Source organism: Lepidochelys kempii, chromosome 3 (genome assembly GCF_965140265.1).
Source record: "Lepidochelys kempii isolate rLepKem1 chromosome 3, rLepKem1.hap2, whole genome shotgun sequence".
In the NCBI taxonomy this organism is placed as follows: domain Eukaryota; kingdom Metazoa; phylum Chordata; order Testudines; family Cheloniidae; genus Lepidochelys; species Lepidochelys kempii.
This window is the reverse complement of record NC_133258.1, coordinates 142702235-142727477: the sequence shown is the minus strand read 5'-3', so window position 1 is coordinate 142727477 and position 25243 is coordinate 142702235. Positions and strand designations below refer to the sequence as shown.

At 41.7% G+C, this 25243-nt stretch overlaps 1 protein-coding gene across 1 annotated transcript; it reads left to right on the top strand.

Annotated features, from left to right (window-relative positions):
• Positions 1-5384: 5384 nt before the first annotated feature.
• Positions 5385-24996, top strand: QPCT (glutaminyl-peptide cyclotransferase). Its single transcript, XM_073338342.1, has 7 exons — positions 5385-5757; positions 9270-9416; positions 13699-13980; positions 17821-17997; positions 18551-18650; positions 19360-19476; positions 23040-24996. Exons 1-7 carry the CDS (start codon positions 5587-5589, stop codon positions 23183-23185), a joined length of 1140 nt encoding a protein of 379 aa, XP_073194443.1. The 5' UTR covers positions 5385-5586; the 3' UTR covers positions 23186-24996.
• The last annotated feature ends 247 nt before the right edge of the window (positions 24997-25243 follow it).

Sequence of the window (25243 nt, the reverse complement as noted above, 5' to 3'; positions counted from 1 at the left end):
CCCTTTGTTCCCTCTGTGATGGATAACAAAGCGGTTCTTTCCCCTTCTTATAGTACAGTAATCCCTTGTGATATGTTATTTTGAAATGTATCTCCAGATACAGCTCTTCTCCCCTGCTTCTTGTGCTCCTGTGTGCTGACGCCATGCTATTTTCCTATCCTCCTGATAATGTGCTTTTTCTGTTGACTTAAAATGCACATGAAGCTTGCTTTCCCAATACTTGTTTCAAAGAGCTACCTTGGCAGCCAGGTAAATCAACATTCCTTTGTCTGGGGAAGACTTACCAACCCTGTTCGATTACACGGCTTTAAAGATATTTTCAGTATACACATACAGCTTTTTAATTAACACTCAGACATACATCACGCAATGCTTATGATGACCAATAAGACATAAGTTTTCATCTGATACTTTACATCAGTGGTTCTCAAAGCCGGTCCACCGCTTGTTCAGGGAAAGCCCCTGGCGGGCCGGACCTGTTTGTTTACCTGCCGCGTCTGCAAGTTCGGCTGATCACGGCTCCCAAATGCTGGCTGCCCTTCCCACAGCCCCCATTGGTCGGGAGCTGCAATCGGCCGAAACTGCAGATACGGCAGGTAAACAACCCACCAGGGGCCTTCCCTGAACAAGCGGCGGACTGGCTTTGAGAACCACTGCTTTACATGACATTCTTTTTAAACACCCAGACAACAACATATTAGGTGCAGTGAGTTCGTCAGGCTTGATCGGAGTTGTTGTTACATGGCAGTGAACCCTTTGCCGGTGGGCATTGAGGGCCTCATAAAATTACACTACTCCACTTCTTCACTCTACTGCCATGTGTAAATATTCAAAACTGGTTTAACTGGTCTAGTTCCCCACTAATATTTTAGCCAAAAACAATTAATATTTTAGCCAAAACCAATTTCCTTTACAGCTATCATTTATATTTATAAGTGGTAGCTCCAGCTACTTTCTGTGTGGCTACTAGCTTCGTGCTGAGGGTATTGCCCTAGTTCAGTGGTTCCCAAACTTTAACAACCTGTGAAACCCTTTCACTAAAATGTCAAGTCTCGTGAACCCCCTCCTAAAAATGAATATTTCCAGGGATTTTCTCCTTTACCTGAATATAAATTATAAAAGCAGTGATCTTGGAAATACAATTTGTTTTTATGACATGCTTATTACACACTATATATTATTAATTATTATCATTACAGTATTTTTATTACATTATGAAAACAGCAACACCCTTCCAAGATCTCACTTTCATAGCTTGTATCACTTTGAATAAGCCTGTTATAAGACAAGGCTCCTATGTTTCATCAAGGAGTATCAGATGTGAAACAGCATGAAGATATTTAAGAAGCCAACTCAAATCGTTCCTCCAACACAAGCGTTCAGGTTTTGAGCAGTCCAGGCAAACAACGCAAACAAAGCTTAAACATGTTCTTCATAATAATTTTAAAAACAATACTAGCTGCCTATTTAATTTTAAAAACAGAAAAAAGTATTCACCTCCTTTTCCATTTCTTATAAGGAGTCTTGAAGTTTAAATCTCCTCCGTGTGATAGATATGCTTGCTTTGATCTGCTTAGCTCTTGGAAATCCAGGGACTCCGGTCTGCTTGCCGCATGTTGCCCAGGTCCCTAAGGACAGCTCTATCCGCCATTAGGGATTTTTTTTCCCTGAGAACCCCCTGTAACATTTCCCGAACCCCAGGTTGGGAAACACTGCCCTAGTTCCAGTCTTTCTCCCTAGGCACACCCACAAATAGTGTACACATTTTATTAAATGTTCTGAGCTTATACTAGTTTCCTTTTTATAAGATTACAGGACAATTCATATATATTTTGGATGCAGTGTGTGTTTTGTTTTAAATTGTTCACAGCATTATATGTAAACTTTCTGTAACCCACTGTAGATAGTGAAGCGTGGCATATATACTTGAGGGCAACAGTGTTTGACTTAAGACGGAATAAAAATAATATTTAAAAAAATCCTGTATTATCTATGGGTATGTCTTCACTAGCAACTGCTTTAACGTGGCTGTGTAGTCGCAGCACCAGCGCTGGGAGACAGCTGTCCCAGCGCTGTAAAAAACCATCCCCACGAGGGGAGTAGCTCCCAGCACTGGTGCACTATCTATACTGCCACTTTACAGCGTTTAAATTTGCAGTGCTCAGGGGGGTGATTTTTCCATACCCCTGAGCGAGAAAGGTGCAGCACTGTATAGTGGCAGTGTAGACAAGGCCTATGAGTTTTCTACAATACCCATCACCATAACACCTATGTGCTTCCTAGGTAATTTAGGTCAGCATAACAGGGTCTTCAACCTGGCAGTGGACTTCATTACTTGTTTCACAGGGAGTGGTTTAAATACTTCTAAAGACTTCTTCTAATGCTTCATTATGCATGGTGGGACCAAACCCCCTGAGAGTATGTCTACACTACAGCAGCACAGCTACAGTTGACAGAAGAGGTTTTTCCATCGATATAGGTAATACACCTTTCCAAAAGAGGCAATAGCTAGGTTGACAGAAGAATTACTCTGTTGATCTAGCTGCGTCTACAGTAAGAATTAGACTGACCTGATTACATTACACATGATGTAACATTTGTCACACCGCTGAGTAATGCAGCTATGTCAGTCTAATTTTTAGGTTTAGACCAAAGCTCAGAGGTGGTATAGTAAATAATACTATCCAGTCCTGAATCAAGTTTATTGTCTCAGCAAGTTCCTCCCAGATGTGATTGAGCTTTTCCGTGATGCGATCTTTGTGCATTGGTCAATACTTGTGTCCAAAGTCTAGCTTACATAGTCTGCACTGATTAGTCAGTACACTATTCAGAATAGCTCTGATGGCTATGATTTTGCAGCTATGAAGGCAGGCAGCAGAATATTATTTTTGTTCCATTATGTAGTACTGTAAGAAGTCCTTGTGCTCTTGGCAAATAGAGTAGTTTCCCACCACTAGTGGCCTAGTCATCTGCCAGCACATCTGCCTATGTATGATCTTAATTTGATGTAATTTTGTGTGTCCCATGTTAATCTTTGTGGTCAGTGCAGGGTGAAAAGGAGACTTGGGGCCTGTGCATCAACTTTAGTGATCATGAAGTGTTTATAAAGTTCTATCGGTTTGCCAGAATCTTGGCCTTGCAGCTGGAAGTTTTACCTGTCTAAGGCAGGCTATAAACTAAGGCTGTAAACTTGTAAATTCACAAGTTTTTCAAAATCAAAGCAGCTTTGTTGTCACTTCCTTTCCCTGGTGGAATGCAATGAAAGCCATGATACTGGCCTGGAGGAGGTGGTGATCAGACCTGTGGAGTGGAACTTTTATGATGTCCCTGAGCGCCACTCTTAGGCTGAAGATCAGCTCCAGCATGTCTCTTCTCTGAGTGTGAAGGACTAGAGGTGGTTCAAATGAATTACATGTTTCCATGCAGAAGAGGATTTTGGATGCTATGTCATCCTTAGTATTGTCTAGGTTGAAGTCACCAACAAATAATGACCCTGGGGAATTCCAGCTCCACAGTGGTAAATATATCCATGTTGTATCAACCAGGCAAGGTACTAACAAACTTCAACAGAACTTTATTTTCAAAATGGAAACCTCTTTACCAAGCAGCTGCTGCACCCTCTGTAGCTTTCTCCCAGCCTCTCAACTCCTCCTCCCTCTTTCCTGTCCTTTCAAACTCCCAACAGCCAGTGCTCCCAATTCTAATAATTACAAGCAACATCGAAACACCACAATTCATTTGTTACTCCAGGAAGTCTGCAGGGCTTTTGTCCAGAAGTCGGTAGATCAACAAGGTCCTAGTTTCCTGTTGTCCTTAGCCTCAGAGACCAGGTGGGATAAATTTAAAGGTTTTGATTTCTGGGCTGGAATGTCTCCATATTTGATGCTGGAGGGCAGCAGGACAGCTTCCTATTTTTATCCTCTTCTGCTGTTTTCAGGGATCTTTCTTAGTTTGTATTGAATAGCCTTTGAGTACTGAATGAGCGAAAATGTGATGGGAGAGGCTTCAAACCAAGCCTCAGTGATGCAAGCAAAGTCAGGGGTTTAATTCAAAATTGGATCCAGGATGGTGATAGTTCAATTGTCAGTTGATCCTGCATTCATAATATTGGGAAAAATCCTAGAAAAATGTATAGCAGATACCAGTGCAATCCCCAAACTTAAACATTTTGAAAATAGAATTTGACTCATTAATCATAAAATCAGTGTCTCTGGCCACTTTTGACATAACAATTGATGTAGAACAGCATATATAATAATAAGTAACTTATTTGCACGTATATAGATATTTACATTTTCAAGACATTGTACAAACTGTGATACAGCATGGCCAGAGGGTAGCAGAAGAGTGGTTTTTTTGGAGCCTTCTTCCCTGTAGAGGGAAGAAAGTTTGCTATAAATTAATTAAAGCACCTGAAGCCAGTAACCTGATTAAAAAAAACCCCTGCTTCAATCAGACAAGAGGAGGAGTTGAAGCAAAGTGGATTGATGTTGGAGTAGAGAGCAGTTTGGAGGAGTTGAAGCAGAGTGGATTGGTGCTGGAGCAGAGAGCAGTTTGGAAGGAAGCAGAGGAGAGTTTGGAGAAGTGCTGTGGTGGGCTAAAACCACCAAGACCCAAGGTAAGGGGACACCTCGTTTGTGCAGAGGGAGGGCAGGAAGCCCCACAAGCTGAAGGGCAGGAGAGGGAAGTAGCCCAGGAGATGGAATCGCTAGTTCAAGTGGTTTACTGCTATCCCTACGGCCCCTGGGCTAGGACCCAGAGTAGAGGGGGGGCGTAGGTCCCTCTCTCTTTCTACTTTCCTCCTCTAGGACATGAGTGGGGCAGTTAATACCCCAGTTTGGGGTAAGAAATAGTGCCCTGAAACCCCCTGCCCCCCAACAAGAGAGAGCGTGAGACCCATCATAGTAGTGCCAGTGATTTGCCACAAAACAATCACTGAACATTGATCATCATTAACTATTTACACAATAAGGCCAAGACTTCCAGTAATAGGGGCCTGAAGCTAGGCTGCTAAGTCCTTATTAATGTACCTGAAGTACGTGGCCTGATTTTCAAAAGTGCTGATGCCAACAGGAGCTGTTTGGAACTTGGCACCTTTGAATGACACCCTGTCTGTAAAAACAAACAGCTTTTTAATCTCCACTCAGAAAGAACTTCACAAATCAGTTCACAACTCTCCTCACTTTTCCCAGTGAGAAACACAAGCCCTCAGAGCCTCATTGTAACCCTGGAGGAAAACATCAGGGAGGGAACACATGGGAGAGAATGGAGAGACCATCCTGTTGTGATCACTGCCTGAGGGTTTGGGGATTAGTCACTCTCCTGATGCTGCTGACGTGGTGCTAGGGACAGGGCTCATTTCAGAAGGGAAATGAACTGGGAAAAGCTGGGTAAAAGGGTAGATGCTGCTGAATGAATCATAGATAGTCAGGCGTCTGCTCCTGCAGCAGATCATTGGGAAGCTCCCTCCTCCCCACCCCTTCTCCAGGACTGCCCCCTTTCCCCCTCCTACCTCCAGATCCTTAGTCAGGCAGAGGGAGAAGGGGAGGGGTGGACTGCAGAAGAAGCTGCTCCAGCTACTGACTCATGCACAGGAAGAAGAGCAGTAGCAGCTGCAGAAGAGGGATGACGGGGGGAAGCAGGGGTAATAAGGCAGCAGCATCTTTCTGCCTGGCTGGGGTACTTTACCTGGCAACAGTCACCTTCTCTCAGCTGACAGATGGGAGGGAAGCCAGAGCAAACTGGACACAGGAGAAGGTGGGTCACAGTTGTATTTCTCAAACTGGTTCTTGTCTTCTCACCCCCACTTAAATGCAGTGTGGCTTTGGCGTATGTGTGTGTGGGGAGGGGAGATCAGCAGCTGAGCTGTTTAAACCAGGCCTGCCTCTCAGTCAGGAGGCTTCTGGAAGAGGAGTTCAGACAGACACTTTCATTTGATCCCTACTCCTTCCCTGTAAGAGAAGACATCGGCATGAATTGCATCTTTGTTGTGCAGCCTGTGGCTGTGATCAGGGTTCTGTCTTCAGTGTAAGAGCTGCTGTTGTGATAATACAGTGTGGGTGGATGGGCTAAGTTCTCTGAGCCACCCACAACATAGAGATCAGAGTGAATCTTAGCTTATTGTTATTTAGAGAGCACTGTCAGTGTACATAATACAGACTCAGACAGGTAAAGAGATAACATGCCCTTCATCATAATTTAATGGCTGCAGATAATTCTTTTTCTCAATGTGTTATTGTGATATGAGATTCACACTAACCTAGCATTGGCAACTCAACAAGAGAAACATTTTGCAGAGAATTGTTGAACTTGGTGGGGAAAAAAAAAAGAAAATGAGAGATTAAAATGATTCAGAGAGTATTATATGTTGGTCTGAGGAAAAGAAGGGCTCTGTTAAAATAGTAAATTCTGTCTAGCATGGAACATATAAGTAGGGGCTATAGCAGATAATGACAACAGAACTGCTGCATCATTATTTGGAAAGAAGATATTAGCATGTTTTGTTTCATCCAGTGTTTTCATCCATTTGTGTTTCTTAAAAAAAAAAAAATGTAAACCAATTACAATAAGAAGATTAGAATCATAGACTTTAAGGTCAGAAGGGACCATTATGATAGTCTTGTCTGACCTCCTGCACCACGCAGGCCACAGAATCTCACCCACCCACTCCTGCAACAAACTCCTAACCCATGTCTGAGCTACTGAAATCCTCAAATCGTGGTTTAAAGACTTTGAGGTGCAGAGACTCCTCCAGCAAGTGACCCATACCCCATGCTGCAGAGGAAGACAAAACCCCCCCCAGGGCCTCTGCCAGTCTGCCCTGGAGGACAATTCCTTCCAGACCCCAAATATGGTGATCAGCTAAACCCTGAGCATGTGGGCAAGACTCACCTTTCCTGGGTGGCTGGCTGAACTCTCTGTAGTAACTCAGATCCCACCCCATCCATCACAGACCATTGGGCATATTTACCACTAATAGTCAAAGATCAATTAATTGCCACAATTAGGCTATCCCATTATACCATCCCCTCCATAAACTTATCAAGCTTAGTCTTGAAGCCAGATAGGTCTTTTGCCCCCACTGCTTCCCTTGGAAGGCTGTTCCAGAACTTCACTCCTCCGATGGTTAGAAAGCTTAGTCTAATTTCAAGTCTAAACTTCCTAACGGCCAGTTTATATTCTTTTGTTTTTATATCCACATTGGTACTGAGCTTAAATAATTCCTCTCGCTCCCTGGTATTTATCCCTCTGATATATTTATAGAGAACAATCATATCTCCCCTCAGCCTTCTTTTAGTTAGATCTCAGGATTAATACTTACTGAGAGAGAATAATACAGCAGTAAAAATACAGGCAGACACTCAAAATATAACCGTTATTTGGCCTGATTATGAAACACAAACATGGTTTCTTCATGCAGAAGTTATTTGAGTCACATGAAATATAATAGATTGTAGAGCTTCAAGTTTAATTTAATCAAGTGTTCCAAGACTTTCAAATGGAAAAAATGTTCAAGACCCATTTTGAGTTGATTGTAAAGAATCTGAGCCCGAAGTTCATCTAGAATTGACTGTCTTCCAGTAATCTGATGTAACATCCAATGATGTACAGGGCTGCAGTCAGAATTTACCAGGGCCAGGACAAGATGGCAAGAGAGGTTCCCTTCTGTTCTATTTTTCATTAACTTCCCCTTTGTCATCTTCTCACATCCTCATTTTACCATTTGTTTTAATTATTTTACTTTAAAAAAAAAAAGTCTGTGCCCAGTAGAATTCTGTTTGGCTCATTGTTATGTATTCATATTTATCTTTCCAGATGTAACCCATAGGGGCAACACTGTAGACCACTGAGCAAATATCTAATTGAGGCTGAGTCCATGGTTACACTGGTCATTACAGAAAATGCTAAGCAGCATCAGTGCCTCTCTCCAGCTCTCTTTCTCACCACACATACTCTCCCTCTCTTTACCCCACCCACCCACTCTACTCACTCTGTCCTATCTACCAAGCGAATCCAGTTGCCATTGATTTCAGCAAAAACATCAGGCCTTCAACCCCACCCCTCATCACTGTAACCCTTCTACCAGGTGGAGTTGGCAGCAACAATAGCTGGGTTCGCTGTCTAGGGCAGTGGTTTTCAAACTGAAGTATGTGTACTCCTAGGGGTACGCAAGCTCTCATCAAAGGGTAATGGCGGACAATGCATTTTATTACACACTGTAATGGCGGACAATGCCTAGTCCTACTAAATAAAATGCAGTCTAATCATAGGTATATTATGATCCTATCTCAGATGGGGGTATGTGGTAGACTACATTATTTGGAAAGGGGTACATAGTCTAAGAAGTTTGAAAACCACTGCTCTAGGAGTTTCTCTTAGCAACAGAAAATAGAACCAGCTCAACCCCCATCCAGTCGTCTGGAAAAATGAAACACCGTGGCTGGGCACTTCTAAGAGGTAATACTTTCCCTCTCGCAAGCTCTGAATCTGTGGATAACAAAAGAAAACTTTTATTAAAAGGGGATCCAATGTTTGTTTGGGAAAACACCACAACCATAATTCAAAAGCATGTGACCACAGGCAAACACCCACCCCACAGTGTTTTGGGCAGTGTCCTTTGCCTCAGTTTCACACCATAAGGTGTGAAACTCCAACAAGCTGCTACACTCCTGTTGCTCTCTCTCTCCCTCCTCTCTCGGTCACCAGTGGCTGCCGTCCCCTGCTACGGCTGTCTCTCTGCTGCCGCCATTGCTGCTGTCTTCCATTGGTATTACGTCACATTCTGAGGTTCCATTCCAGCTCTCAGGGATACCTGCAGGTAGTGGGGAACCTCACTGCTGGTGTAGTTGCTAAGTTGCCTTTAACTGTTCCCACATAAGTGCTAAGGCTCAGCCCCTAGGCTTCCTCAGCAGTGAGGACAGCTCAAGGAATCACCAACTGGAAACAAGGACTCTTAATGGAGCTTAATCAGGTCTATCATTAAATGCTGGAGAGGGATAGATCAAATAGTGTCTAGGATGTTTCTCAAATGTGGCAAAATGATCTGCACCCTATACTGCCATTTTTAGAGTCAACTTTGAGAGAAGACCCACGCTCCTAAGGGGTTGTTGTCCTTATTACTGGCGGATGCCACAGGAAATAGGATTAGCACTCAATATATTGTTAATATAGTACAATATGTTGTTTGCATTCTATAGCATCACGTTTGTCATATTAAAGAAAACACAAACTACCTAACAGATAATAGATGCCTCTTTTTCCTTCTGCAGTACTCCCACCAACCAAGTATTTTAACTTTTGCTGGTATCCGGCAAGTTGCAGCACACACAGATGTTTCTCGAATGTGGCAAAATGATCTGCACCCTATACTGATAGAGAGATACCCAGGATCACCAGGAAATTATGCTGTGCGTCAGGTGAGACTACATCCTCTGGACACACTAAGGATATCATCTGTTGTTTGTATTCTGGTAGTGCCCTCAGTGTATGAGGCTCTGGCCACCCATGTGTAGAGACACATTTGCTGCATTCAGTAAGACCACTACCATCAGAAGACTGAGAAATGTCATCCATAAAGACACAATATCAAGGCTGACAGGCCCAAAACTTAATCTACTTTAAATTCTATTCCCTAATTTTACACAGCTCCAACAAGTATTATGTATAAAAGAAAATCAATGTTAAATATATATGTAAGTGAGAGTACTCCATGTAACCTAAAATCAGCTTAGCTGGATGTCTTTGTGCTCACACAAACATGCCATTTTTGCACAGTTGCCTTTGGAACTTCACATGAGGGGCAAGTTAAATGTCTTCCCTGAAGAGGTCTTACTGATTTTGAGGAGGAAGGGCTTACAGAGTTGCTCCAAAGATTATCTAGTGGTGGGTAGGACCATGATGCAATTTGACATTTTGCCTGCTCTGGATTACTATAGTTTATCAAGAAGCTACAGTGTTTTTAAAAGGTACATAGGACCAGGACTCAGGGCTTCCTTTGCTTGTCTTTCCACCTATTCACTGTGCCACCCAGGGCAAGTTACTTTACTTTTCCAGTTTCAATGACCACATCTGTAATGTGGGGATATCAGTTCTTTATCTCAGAGGAGTAACATGAGGCTTAATTCATTAATGCTTTTAAAGCACTTTGGGAGCCCTGGAAGAAAGGTGCTGTAGAACTTTGAAATAGAACTGTTGGCAAAATGCAGCCCTGGTATAACTCCAGTAACTTCAGGGGAGTTGCATGTATGTGCTAGAACCAGGCCTAGTCTTGGTCACTCTTCTATAACAGTCCTGGGGAACTTTAGGAAAGGAATGAAACTATAATAAAGTTATATAGAAATCGCCCTAAAAACCTATGGCATTTAAAGGGACACTGCCATCAGAAATCTAATCAGTTTCCAAAAAGTGAGTTACATGCTGCTGGTGAGAGCTGCTTTCTGCATCAGCTGGGCCATGATCTGAAGATACCATTGAAGATGACAGGAGGCTCAAAGAGAGGGACTCAGCCTTCACACACCCAGTGCCATGACTGGACAGATATTTTAATACATTAACTAGAGAGATTCAGTCTTAGCTAGGTGACATTTTGATTACAATGGCCTTACTGATAGTGAAACTACTTCTATATAAAAAGAAAAGTAGGACTTGTGGCACCTTAGAGACTAACCAATTTATTTGAGCATAAGCTTTCATGAGCTACAGCTCACTTCATCCGATGCATGCAGTGGAAAATACAGTGGGGATATTTATATACACAGAGAACATGAAACAATGGGTCTTACCATACACAGTGTAAAGAAAGTGATCAGGTAAGGTGAGCTATTACCAGCAGGAGAGAAAAAAAAACACCTTTTGTAGTCATAATCAAGGTGGGCCATTTCCAGCAGTTGACAAGAACGTCTGAGGTACAGTGGGGGGTGGTAGTAAACATGGGGAAATAGTTTTACTTTGTGTAATGACACATCCACTCCCAGTCTCTATTCAAGCCTAGGTTAATTGTATCCAGCTTGCAAATTAATTCCAATTCAGCAGTCTCTCGTTGGAGTCTGTTTTTGAAGGATTGCCACCTTTAGGTCTGTAATCGAGTGACCAGAGAGATTGAAGTGTTCTCCGACTGGTTTTTGAATGTTATAATTCTTGATGTCTGATGTGTCCATTTAGTCTTTTACGTAGAGACTGTCCAGTTTGCCCCTCTGCCATGTACATTGGCCATTGCTGGCACATGATGGCGTATATCACATTGGTAGATGCGCAGGTGACACTTCAGAAACAAACTCCAACAAGAGACTGCTGAATTGGAATTAATTTGCAAACTGGATACCATTAACTTAGGCTTGAATAAAGACTGGGAGGGGCTGTGTCATTACACAAAGTAAAACTATTTCCCCATGTTTCTCCCCCTCCCCGCTGTTCCTCAGACGTTCTTGTCAACTGCTGGAAATGGCCCACCTTGATTATCACTACAAAAGGTTCCCCCACCCCCGCTCTCCTGCTGGTAATAGCTCACCTTACCTGATTACTCTCGTTACAGTGTGTATGGTAACACCCATTGTTTCACGTTCTGTGTATATAAATCTCCCCACTATATTTTCCACTGAATGCATCCGATGAAGTGAGCTGTAGCTCATGAAAGCTTATGCTCAAATAAATTTGTTAGTCTCTAAGATGCTACAAATCCTCCTTTTTCTTTTTGCGGATACAGACTAACACGGCTACTACTCTGAAACCTACTTTTATATAGTCCATCTTTTTAAAATCAACAAGTAGTAGTTAAACAGCACCAGGCCTAGCATGGAACCTTGACTCCCGCACCTCCTGTTAACATTTTGCCATGTTGAAAACTGACCATTTACTCCCACTCTATTTTTTGTTGCTACATTTATGTAAACAGAGTAATCTAAGCGCTAATTTGTAGCTAGTTCTGCATCGATGCAGACATAAGGGGAAAGAGCACAAGGGGTCTTTTCCCCAGCCCACCTTGTACCCCTTTCAAGGACCAGCACAACCCTTGTCCTTGCTCAACACAATTGCAAGGATCAGGAGTCTTCTACTGCTGGAGCTACTGGAGACTCTACAGTGGGTGAAGAGGGTTCAAAGGTGGCATACTGACTAGCAGAGTTGAATCTGCACATGAGGGGTATCCAAATGGCACCTGTAAATAGTCTCTGCTCTCGGGTGACCGAGTCAACCAGAACACCTCTTGGGATTCTCACCAGTGTGGAACCACTCTGTGCCCCCAACCAGCCATGCAGGCTGTGGCTTAACAGCACCACCATAGCCCATTGTGTCCAATTAATGAACTTGCCAATCTGTAGTTGGCATGGAAAAATGAAGCTTGTTTCAATGGCAGTGAGTGTCCATAGTATCTAGTTCTGAGGTACCTAGGTGATTTACTGGCTGTCAGCCAAACTAAAGGAAAAAATAGCAGAGCAGAGTCTGAGGCATGGTAACCACATGGCATGTTCAAGTGGGGGATCTTTGCTGCTATGGGTAACAACAATGTACGAAAATATCCTTATGACAACATAGAAACACTCTCCATTGTCAGCACGGAGAGGAGAGTTTTGTTAAAACATAATAGAGCTGCAGGGAAGCTCCATTCCATTCTGTGGAAAGGTACAAATTCCACTTTAAATTCAGTCCAGGGGTCGAGATGTACAGCTAGAACTACATACTCCTATCAATCCACTGCAGAACACCCACTGATGCCAAAGGCAGGTTTGCAAACAGGACAAGGGTAAAATACTTGTTGCTGCATGAACTTTCAGAACGCTACCCAGAACAAAATGGAAACCATTCAAGGTGACACTTTTGTTATTGATTTCAGTGGGAGCAAAAATCCCATTGATCTTAATAGGAGCTGGCTCGGGCTCTTCACTGTCTGCTAGTTCCCCAGTTAGAAGCTTTTTTCCACTATTTATCTAAATAGAGAGAAATATGTCCTTGAGAGAATACTTAAGAGACCAATAAAAATAAGTTGCTTAACACAGATGGTCTTCTCAAATAAAGATGATGCAGAACCCTCTGTACTGGATCCATTTGGGGGGGATATTTTAGAGGCAATCTTTCAAGGCAGGACATTGCCTAATAGGAGTGGTCTATTATACAGATTCCATTGTTTTCATTTTTGCCCTCACATTGAATTATATTTTAGTTGTTCTCCAGTGTTCCATTCTTTGCTCAGTTTATAGAGAAGAGACTATTTAGTTGTTTCCTGTTGAACTCTTAAGCCTCGTTCAAGTCACTTGCTATTTGTAAGGCACATTTCTTGTAGAAAGCAAACAGTGTTATTGGTACTGCAGTAGCACCTAGAGGCTGCCATCACTGATCATTATGCTAGGCACTTTACAAACATATACTAAAAGATAATCCCTGCCCCAAAGAGTTTACAATCTTAGCATATAACAAGACACAACAGGAGAGAGGCCAAGCAAATGGGGTGATAGTGGAGGAAGAGAATGTAGCAGTGAAACAAAGATGGTGATTACCACAAGCAGAACTCAGTCCCATTAGCTGCCTGGCGATAGAAAATGCTTATTATAATTACAGTGGCCCTTACAGAAAAATTAAAGAGCTAATACTGTAAACTAGCTACTGATATAGTTTGTTTGCAAACGTCTGTTAGATGCTTACCAATATTAATGTGATTTTTTTTTTTTATTTTTTTTTTTTTTTATTTTTTTTTTTTTACAATTCCAGCATATCAAGCGCCGTATTCAAAGTTTGCAGGCTGGCTGGGTAGTCAAAGAAGATACGTTTCAGGGATACACGCCCTATGGATACCGAACGTTCTCCAATATCATCAGCACCCTCAATCCTTCTGCCAAGCGCCATCTGGTGCTTGCTTGCCACCATGACTCAAAATACTTCGGTCCACAGTGGGATGGCAGAGTGTTTGTGGGAGCCACTGACTCAGCTGTGCCCTGCGCTATGTTATTGGAGCTAGCACGTGCCCTAGACAGCCGGCTTCAGTCAATTAAGGTACTTGTTTCTTTTTCTCTTTTGCATGCTTCTGTGATAGCTGAGCCTTATGTGGCTTCTGTATTGTTGTTCTCAATGATCATGGACCTGATCCTCCTCCTACTGATGTTAATGGCACAACTCCCATTGATTTTAAAGGGGAGCAGAACTGGGACCCAGGTCTATTACTGCACAAGAGTTTAACTTCACATCATAAAAAAAAATGAGGAAGCATCGATAGATGCACAATGGTATCAGAGAGGTTTGAGCAGTTCCATAGCATGCTATGGAAATAATACATTTTTACTTAGTTGAAGACTGGAGACTTTTAAAAAGAATTCTAACCACAGGTATACAGAACCATGCTTTTAAAAAAGTAACCTACTAGTGTCAGCTTTCAGGATGTAGGATACACGAATAATCTCGGTTTCTAAGTCTGATACCATTAAATGAATGATTAAACAACACAAACACAATAACGCTTCATAATTACACATGAAGGGTGAATAATTCAATATATCAAAGCTATCATCATAAATGCATGGATTTTAAGGCCCAAAGAGATTATGAACATCTAGTCCGATCTCTTCTGTAACACAGGCCATAGAATGCCATGTAGTAATTCCTGCACCAAGCCCAGTCACTCAAGAAGACATTGAGAAGGGTATGGTGTATTTCTCTCTGTAACTGCTAGGCCTTTGCTTTGTGTATACCGCACTTTTAAATCTCTAGGAAGTCTACTGTTTTCTGAGATAGGCAGCCATTTGGAGGGAGAGTGAGAGTTACAGCAGCCTGTTACAGAGGAAATACATACACCATCTTCTAATGGCAACTTCACTTCTGGCTTTTTTTTCTTTTTTTTTTAATCTAAGTCAATTATTCAGAATTAAGTATGGGGTGGTCTTGGATTATGGGAAGACATAATACAGGGAGTATAATATATATCAAGTTGTCTGGTGCATGTTAAGAGCGGATGTATGTTGGTACTAGGGCCAGCTGCAGTGCACAAGAAGTTTGTGGCCCTAAAAATCCAGGAGCTATACTACATATTTTTGAGTGCCTTATCTACTATTTCACACATGCAGATATAAAACACTCCTGTAATAGATATGCTTGGGTTTCATATGTAAAGTTGATCAGCTGATCCAATCTCAAAGTACAGATGATAGAGTTTGATTTTGTTGTGTTCTGATGTGAAGTATTTAAGTAATCTAAACATTGTTTTTATGGCTGCAATTGTTCCAAAAGGCTGATATTGTACCTTTTAGTGTTAGTAGCGTATTTGGGGATTTGAACATTAGGAAGTGTTCCAATATTTTTTATCACAAAACTAAGTATGTTATATTACATTATTTCCCCATGGCATATATTAATGAACTGTCATTTAAAAAAATCTTGATTTTTTTTGCATGAACTAGCACAGTTGTTTATATAAACAAATCCTGGTACCAATTTAGAGGTCTGAATCTTTAGCAAGTACTAAGTCAGTATTTAATTTCAATTTTCCATCTCATGAAGAGGGAGTATTTTAAAGGTGGGTGAAATAATTACTTTGTACAAATGATGGCCTGTGAAATCTGTTAGCAAAGTATTTTGGGATTCATCTGATGAATACATTATCTATGACCTTTTGACTCTACTTGTGGTAGCATAATAGCCTATTATGTTCTAGGCCAAATCTATTAATATACAGTGACTTTGAGTTGTGATTTCTATCTCCATGTTCTTCCAATTTATTTATATTTACATAAAGCTTAAAATACTCTTGTTCATAGATATCTTTTTACATTATTCAGACACAGAACATTTTAAGCAGAAAAAAATCATAGCCATGGATACTAATTTTCTTAAATTAGAGTTACTTTAATTCATATTCTCCTGGTATACATATGGCGGTGATTGAGCTCTGGGTCGACTAAGAGGTCTGTCTCGCAGTGGAAAGAACAAAGAGGAGTAACTGAAATCTCTACAAAATAGCAGGTGTTTCACAGCAGAGCGGATATCAATATTGCCCTGTCTACACAAGGGAAATTTTCTAAGTTTCCCACTATTGTTTACCCTGGTTCAGCTCCAGTGGTAGCAAGGTTGGGAGCCTTAGTGCATAAAGGGCACCGCCAGCTTGTTAACTCTGTTTGGAGTAGGATTAGTGGGTACAATGGTAAAACCACCAATGGCAACTCTCTAGACTAGGGGTCCCAAAGTTACTAATATGGGTGGAACAGACCTGATATTAGTGATGGTGGAAAATTTTAGGATGTGGCCCCAGGTAGACAGCACCTGTGCTGGGAACATGTGGTGGAAGAGAAGACATTCCACATGGATAGCTCCTTTGCAGCCCTAAATACAAATGTCATCCTCTCTGCAGATGGCAGTGCCTTGATTTTTGTTGGTGGCTGAAGAGGAAGGGTCTTTGAGACACTTTTCGGAGTACCTGAGGTGTCAGGGTAATCCTCAAGCCTTCACCTGGTCTAGACCGTAAATACTGGGCTGGTTCCATGGACGTCCATGGTTCTCAGTGTTGACTGAGTTAGCCCGGAGACTCGCCTTGCCTCAAGTAGCAAGTTTCACTTCATCAGTTTTGAAACTCAATATCCTACATAACTAAAATTATTTCCTGTACAAACATCACAAAATAACCATGACAATCAGCTAGTTCAAGTTTCAGCAGAGCCCACACACAGCCCTCTTCAGTGAAATATTGAGAATTTGGTTAGACACAAGTCAATATACCTGCTTGGGTATGTTGATGCCACAGTGTTCCCTTTCCATAATGTGGCAACCAGGGTCCAGACACTCCAAAGGGAGAACAGGGGGTCAAAATCCCAAAGAGTAAGCAACGGAATCAATTGGTTGTGTACAGTGTTATTGTGTATAAAAATATGCCAAGTAAGGTATTTTATGAAAGCTTGTAACATTCTGAACTTGATGGTCTTTATGTATATAGACCGCGGCTCTGAGTCAGTGTATTTGTGTATGTGTAGAGCTGTGCTCATGATTTGTGCTGCAACATTTAGCTCCACCTCACAGCAGAGTGGTGAAGCAATCAGGCATGAGGGGGACTGCATTCCCACCCAACCCTACGAGATTAGCTCCAAGCACCTAGCATTACACAATCCCAGAAAAGACAAACACTGAGCCATTAGGATTACTGGGACAGCATTAAGACATACTGTTTGAAATTTCCCCACCCTAAATAATTAAAACACCATGCCAGGATAGCAACATAGCTTTAAGGCACCCAAAGTTACAAGACAGGCAGTGACAGAACCCTTTACTGGTCTGGGTGAGCCCCAAAATGACACACATCCTGTGCTTTGATTTTAGGGTCAGATTAAGGCTGCACGTCACCCTGCAGAAAAAGAAATGTCACTATTTTAATGACTAATAGTGCTTTGTTCCTCACTGTTTTCATGAGAACCACTACACACAAACATGACAAAAACTACAGCTCATTTTATGAGTCTGCTTGCTGAGGCAGAACTCATTAAGGATTACCACAAATGCTAATCTCAGATGATATTAAATGTTTCAACCACCTTGTTCTGTAGACCTCTCTCAAGTTATTGAATTCATCCTCATACAAGTCAGAGATGTGAAACTTCTAACCACCGACAAGAGTCCTCATAAAGGAATTGTATAAACACAGGCTGCTTTTAAGGCACATGACAGCCTTTATCGTGATACCACAGTATAGGTATGGGAGATTAAAGATGTGCGAAAGTTTGAGTAAGAGTGGTAGTCCTTTTATGTGAGTTGTTAAAAAGGAGCTACTCATAAGAAAGAGCTGCAGGATCGGACCCTATATCAATGTGTATTTCCACAGAAATTGAATATGACATTGCTTTTGACATTCTTCAACAGACCAGCTCAGCCTCCAGGCCAGATCTTTCACTTCAGTTGATTTTCTTTGATGGCGAAGAAGCCTTTGTGCGGTGGTCTCCTACAGATTCCCTCTATGGATCACGACATTTAGCTCAGAAAATGGCATCTACTCCCCATCCACCTGGTGCAACAAACACAAACCAAATACAGAGCATTGTAAGTGAAAACTCCTTTTAATTTCCAAATGAATTCCTAGTTAAATACCGTACAACTAATAAAGAACAGTGAAATCAGCCAAATTCCACCAAGGGAGAACTCCACCAGATAATAGAAGTGAGCATAGGGGGGGTTTTTGTGTTTGGTTTTTTTTTGAGAGGCCTTACTTGCTTTCTGCTTCTCCTTCCTTTGCCACTTCAGTGGAAAAAGCAGGGACAACTGGAGGCAACTTCTTATTTTTTCTGCAGGAAAAAGTGTGAGTTGCAACTGCTCACACCAAGTCTGAATCTGGCCCATTGCATTTTGCAAATCACGCTGCTTTTTTTCCCCCTGGTTAAAGGTGCTGTTGTATATTAAACCTCACTCCTGCCTCTCATTAGCTCTCTTCTCACATAGTGAGTTGATTACTGGTTCTTTGCTCAGAATTAGTGAAGAGAGAAGTAGTGAAGTCCTACTCTGTCACTTGTACTCATATTTTCAGTATGGCACATTATTTCTTTAGAAGACTTTTTTCATGAAGCTAAAAGTTTTCATTTTTGTTTTACTCCTGTAGGATCTGTTTGTGCTACTGGATTTAATTGGTGCTTCAAACCCAACCTTTCCCAATTATTTTTCAAACACTGCCCGATGGTTTAACAGACTTCAAGCAATCGGTAAGGAGGATTATCCATCAAAGTAAGGGCTCAAGCCTGAAAGCCCTCTTCAGCAGGGTCATTCCTCCCCTGGAATTCAACAGGAATTCTTCATGCAAAAGAGTTGTAGGTTCAGACTCTAAAATTGGGGTCGCCACTTCCAACCAAAGCAAGTTATTAAAATTTTTAAGGTGCTTGTTTTTGGTAAAATTGTCCTTGCTAAACTCTTTGTTTTACTAACACTTATGGCGGTTTTCCAATATTTGGAATTATGTGAACCAGGTAACAAATTGTGAGTTTTATGATCTGGGAATTAATTTTCTCTCATTCGTGAGACTAAAGAAATAAAAAAAAAATCTAACTTTTAGCAGGATCTTGAAAACTGCTATGAAAACTCTAGTAGATTTGTGACCACTAATGAAATGGCTCAAAGGGTAGCCTAGGAGCATGGGAGCCAAAACACATGGGTTCTAAGACTGTCACTGTGGGACCTTGGGCAGGTCACTTACACCCTTTGTGCTTGTTATCCCCATTTTACATATGGGGAAACAGCCATCTCGGGATCCTCCGCTGACTGCTGCCAGGGGAACACACATAATTGTTTCCAATTTTTTTTCCACTGATGTGAAAAATATCCTATACTACATGAGAAAAGTTGTTCAGTTGACTATTATTTGAAGGATATTTTACTGTCAAGTATAACAAACTTTGTTTCAATTGTGAATTGTAGAACGAAAGTTACATGGCTTGGGTTTGCTGAAGAATCACCCTTCTGAAAGGCAGTATTTCCGGGGTAATGCTGCTCAAGGGTTGATTGAGGATGACCATATTCCATTTTTAAGAAGAGGTACTGGAATCCATTTTAAATATTTCCTAACTAGCACATGAGTTTACTGCAGTTTTAGGGGCAGATGCTTATTTTAAGCAAGTGAGTATTGTGTACAGGCCAGCATTTGCTAACTTAGCTCCTTAAATCTGAGGCTCCTAAATACATTTTCAGAGGGGCTAAGCACCACTGACCCCAAAGAAATTTCATAGCAAAAGAACACAAATCTTCCTTTTCCAAAAGCACAGCTTCTCACTATCTGAGATCAAAGGAATTTCAGTACACGCACTAGTCAGTTTGTTACAGCACAATTGAGATTAGTGAAATCTATTCTTCACCTTGGCATTCACAAGTATAAAAGGGGAACTTGGCTTAGAGATTTGATTGAACTGATATTGAGAGCCTTAGACAATCCCAGGAATTTTTTCAATGGCTTCTCCAGTATTTGTCCTCCCTACTTTAATTATGAGGCTTGTCCTGATCCCCAGCCTGCTTCTGTTGCCAATCTCCCATTCTTGTGTGTTTACTCTAACCAGCTCCAGGGCTTTGGCAAATGCAAAACTGGTGTTCAGTCCAGCCCACGCTTCCCTGAAGGTCAGATCATGCACAACTGAGTAGGGCAGTGAGCACAGTATGGCGCAGCTCATAGTTGAGGAAAGCAGGGCAGGTGCCACTGAGACATAGCCTGTTAAACACCTTTTCATGTATGAGCTATGGCAAGGATACCAAAAAGAGGCCTCAGTGAAAAGGTGGAGAAGAGCCACTACAGTCACCAGACACTACAGGTGACAAACTCCTCTAACATCATGGTTAGGAAGCAGAGAGAGGTGCATCTTAACTGTTTGCTTTTGGGAAGCTGTGCAAACAAGGGGCTGGTAGGGAACAGGATGCAGGAAAAAAAAATTAAGTGGAGAAGGAATTTAATTGTCCCTCCCCCAAAACAGTTAAGTACCACAACCACACCCACTCCTCCAATGGCTTGGTGCCTGAGGCTTTCACCTAACCAGCATTACAGAGCCATCATGCTGGGAATGCTGGTAGCTTAGGTCTGGTCTACGTTGGGGGGGGGAGAAGGGGGAATTGATCTAAGTTACACAACTTCAACGTAGCTGAAGTTGACGTACTTAAATCTACTCACCGCGGTGTCTTCACTGTGGTGAGCTGAAAGCTGCTGCTCCCCCATCAACACTGCCTGCGCCTCTCGCTCCAGTGGAGTACTGGAGTCGACAGGAGAGTGCTCAGCGGTCAATTTATCATGTCTAGACTAGACACGCTAAATCGACCCCCCCCCCGGATCAAGCACTGCCCGTTGATCCTGTAATGTGGATAAGACCTTAGTGGAACAAAGGGTGCTCCATTTTACAAGGCAGTAATGGGGTAAGTAAGTCACCCTAACCAATCCTCATCAGGGAACTGGAAAATTGGTATGTAGAACAGAGCACCACTAACATTACAACAGGTTTCAGAGTAACAGCCGTGTTAGTCTGTCTTCGCAAAAAGAAAAGGAGTACTTGTGGCACCTTAGAGACTAACCACTTTATTTGAGCGTGAGCTACAGCTCACTTCATCAGATGCGTACTGTGGAAACTGTAGAAGACATTATATATACACACAGAGACCATGAAACAATACCTCCTCCCACCCACTGTCCTGCTGGTAATAGCTTATCTAAAGTGATCATCAAGTTGGGCCATTTCCAGCACAAATCCAGGTTTTCTCACCCTCCACCCCCCCCCCCCCCAAACTCACTCTCCTGCTGGTAATAGCCCATCCAAAGTGACCACTCTCTTCACAATGTGTATGATAATCAAGGTGGGCCATTTCCAGCACAAATCCAGGTTCTCTCACTCCCTCACCCCCCTCCAAAAACCACACACACAAACTCACTCTCCTGCTGGTAATAGATTATCTAAAGTGACAGCCCCGCAACCTGAAGCAAATACTCACCAACAACCACATACCACACAACAGAACCACTAACCTATCCTTGCAACAAAGCCCGTTGCCAACTGTGCCTACATATCTATTCAGGGGACACCATCACAGGGCCTAATAACATCAGCCACACTATCAGAGGCTCGTTCACTTGCACATCTACCACTGTGATATGTGCCAGCAATGCCCCTCTGCCATTTACATTGGTCAAACTGGACAGTCTCTACATAAAAGAATAAATGGACACATCAGATGTCAAGAATTATAACATTCATAAACCAGTCAGAGAACACTTCAATCTCTCTGGTCATGCAATCACAGACATGAAGGTCGCTATCTTACAACAAAAAACTTTCAAATCCAGACTCCAGTGAGAAACTGCTGAATTGGAATTCATTTGCAAATTGGATACTATTAATTTAGGCTTGAATAGAGACTGGGAGTGGCTAAGTCATTATGCAAGGTAGCCTATTTCCCCTTGTTTTTTCCTAAACCACCCCACCCCCCCGACGTTCTGGTTAAACTTGGATTTAAACTTGGAGAGTGGTCAGTTTGGATGAGCTATTGCCAGCAGGAGAGTAAGTTTGTGTGTGTGTGTGTATTTCGGGGGTGTGTGTGTGAGAGAGCCTGGATTTGTGCTGGAAATGGCCCACCTTGATTACCATGCACATTGTAGGGAGAGTGGTCACTTTGGATAAGCTATTACCAGCAGGAGAGTGAGTCTGTGTGTGGGGGGGGGGCAGAGGGTGAGAAAACCTGGATTTGTGCTGGAAATGGCCCAACTTGATGATCACTTTAGATAAGCTATTACCAGCAGGACAGTGGGGTGGGAGGAGGTATTGTTTCATGGTCTCTGTGTGTATATAATGTCTTCTGCAGTTTCCACGGTATGCATCCGATGAAGTGAGCTGTAGCTCACGAAAGCTCATGCTCAAATAAATTGGTTAGTCTCTAAGGTGCCACAAGTACTCCTTTTCTTTTTACTAACATTACGGTACAATAGGCCCATTCAGGGTTGCCCTGGGGGAAAGCTACAGTGCTACAATGCATCCTTCTCCATAGCTCTCAGGTAAGCACAGTAGGAGCATAACTGCAAGGCTGAGAGTTGCTGTGACAGTCCAACCACAACTATTGTCACAAGTATTTTTAAAAAGAGCACTGGGAAGGAAAGACTATTTTAGAAATCAGAGGGGTAGCCATGTTAGTCTGTATCCACAAAAACAATGAGGAGTTCAGTGACACCTTACAGACTAACAGAAGATTCCCTTCTCCTCGTGTCAGTATATTTATTTATGTCTGCATCTGTAACTTTTACTCCATACATCCGAAGAAGTGGGTTTTTTTTTTTACCCATGAAAGCTTATGCCCAAATAAATCTGTTAGTCTTTAAGGTGTCGCTGGACGCCTTGTTAATTTTAGGAATTGTACAGTGTAAGTGGTGAGCTTCTGTAGTCACAAGCTGGGTAAGAGGAACAGTGGAAGGAAGCTGTGGAGATACCAGTTTGTTATGGAGTCAGTGTATTGAGTAATAGTCTGACTGTAGCCCTGGATTCCAAATTGTTTAGCGGCTCCACTTGTACAGTAATGCATGCTAATTTACTCACCCAAAAGGCTTGTGTACTATCTCCAAATTCCATCCTCTCTTTCAGGAGTTCAAGTTCTTCACTTGATCCCATCTCCTTTCCCTAAGGTTTGGCACACCATGGACGACAATGAACAAAACCTCAACAAACCCACCGTTGACAACCTCAACAAAATTCTACAAGTGTTTGTGCTAGAATATCTCAATCTGTGATAGCACAGGGGCTCTGAAGCACTGCTCTGTTTTAAATACTGCTACCAGCCCCAAGCATCAAGTTCTTAATCATCTCTCACCAGGAGCTAACTGTGATGGAGAGCATTAAAGGCAAAGCATGATGTGGTGACAACTCTGGTTAGTCAGAAGTCAGCTGTCTTTAGCGGCATAGTCCAGTTAAGTCAGATAAAAATGCCTTTAAACAAGAATTGTCAGCCTGGAAAGAACCTGGTCCTCCCCATCTGACCTGAGGAGAGAGAAGGGAAACCTGAATTTTTACATGTCACTATCACTGTTTTTAGTCCAGACATTAAAACTAAACAGAATCCCAATCCTGAATTCAAATACTTCCTAGGTTAGGGTTTAGCTGCAGTTTTTATAGAGTAACTTTTAAAGTCCAAAGATGGAAATTCAGAACTCATTACCAACCATAAGTGTTCAGATTATGCCTGTTTTGAGAATGGTGTAGAGCTACCCCACCCCAGAAAGAGCTTCCAGAATTCCTGTCATGCTGAGTGAAGCACGCTTAAAACAACAGAGCTTGTGCTTAATCTCTGAGAAGCAGAGAAAGGACCATAAATATCATCTTCTCCTGTCCTATCCTTTGTGAGGTGGTAGGTTTGTGCTCAAGGTGGGGGCACGAACTACAACTATGCCCTGCCCTTGCGCAGGCTTATAAGATAAGAGTGGATATTGGGAGGGAGGGAAGAGCAGAGTTCCTGCACATACTACGTAGAGTCAACCACAGTTTGTCCCAAAATAAATAAGCCCTTGCAGAACCCACCAGGGAGGGAGGTATTGCAGCACAAAGCAAAATCAGAACTGATCACATTTTAATTAGGTGCATTTTTTAAACTACAGGATTTTAAAAATATTTTTAAATACAATGCAAGATGTAGACTAGTGGCGCTAATGAAATAAGCATTACAGGAGGTGTAAGGGTCCAAAGAATGAGAGTCTAAACACCACACAATGAGGAACAAAAACATCCCAAGAGTGATAACAATTGTCAGGGCACTGGCCTGTATTTTAGATTTTATACAAATAAGCTTTTCTAAAGCTAAGACCAATATTTCCATAACTTCAAATTCCAATAGAAACTTTAAAGGCACTGAACATTTCTTTGCAGTGTTTGCAACCCAAAGTTGCAGCATTGTGCTATTATGAGAATCTGAAAATGACATTTTGATCTTTTATTTTCATTGTCCAAGTTGAGAGAAATGCAAAAGGTAAAAACAGCACAAGATGGATTTTAAATTATTTTCAATTTTAATCATTTAAGTCACTGTTTGTAACAGTGGCAAGAATTGGTTTTTTTTTAAATTAGATTTTTAAACTTTATATCCTTCTATAACCTGGATGCATTCTCTAAAACAGAGCACAATCAACTTCAAAGTTAGATAAACATATATTTAAGTAAATATACAATAAAAGTTGTCATATTAATAAATTATTTTGAGTCTTTGCTAGTGTGTGTGTTTTACAGGTTTGGAGAGAACAATTTTAAGTTATAATCATTTGAGGTTTTAACATAAATGACGTTACGCTAAGACACCTATACAATGCCACTAGGCAGAGAAAAAGTATTAACAAAAAGGAAAGATACAGAAACTGCCATGAGTTTAAAGGCTTCTAAGTTATTAATTTTTAAAAAGTGGTTTTTCTGTGGTTTCATGCTCTGTGAGGCCTCTGAAAACAAAATGTATTGGCATTTGTAACATGTATGACATATGTGGAGTTAGATGCTATTACTAAGAAACTGCCTGAAATTATAAAATTCCTACAAGTCTATTCATTGTTTTACACAAACTCACCCATAAAAACTTACTCCTGTCTGAAGTGTGACCTACAAAATCAGTATGGAGCATTTTAGGCTCCCCACTGCTCCTGAGGAAAGTGCTACACTTTTTATCCCTTTGTCGCTAGCAGACACCACCAGCTTTATGAAGTGTCTGAGGTTTCCTCTGGAAGATAAATTTGTATTCAGTTTACTAAGGGTGACTGTATGTCCCGTTTTGGACAGGACAGTCCCTTTTTTAAGCCCTCGCCCGGCTGTCC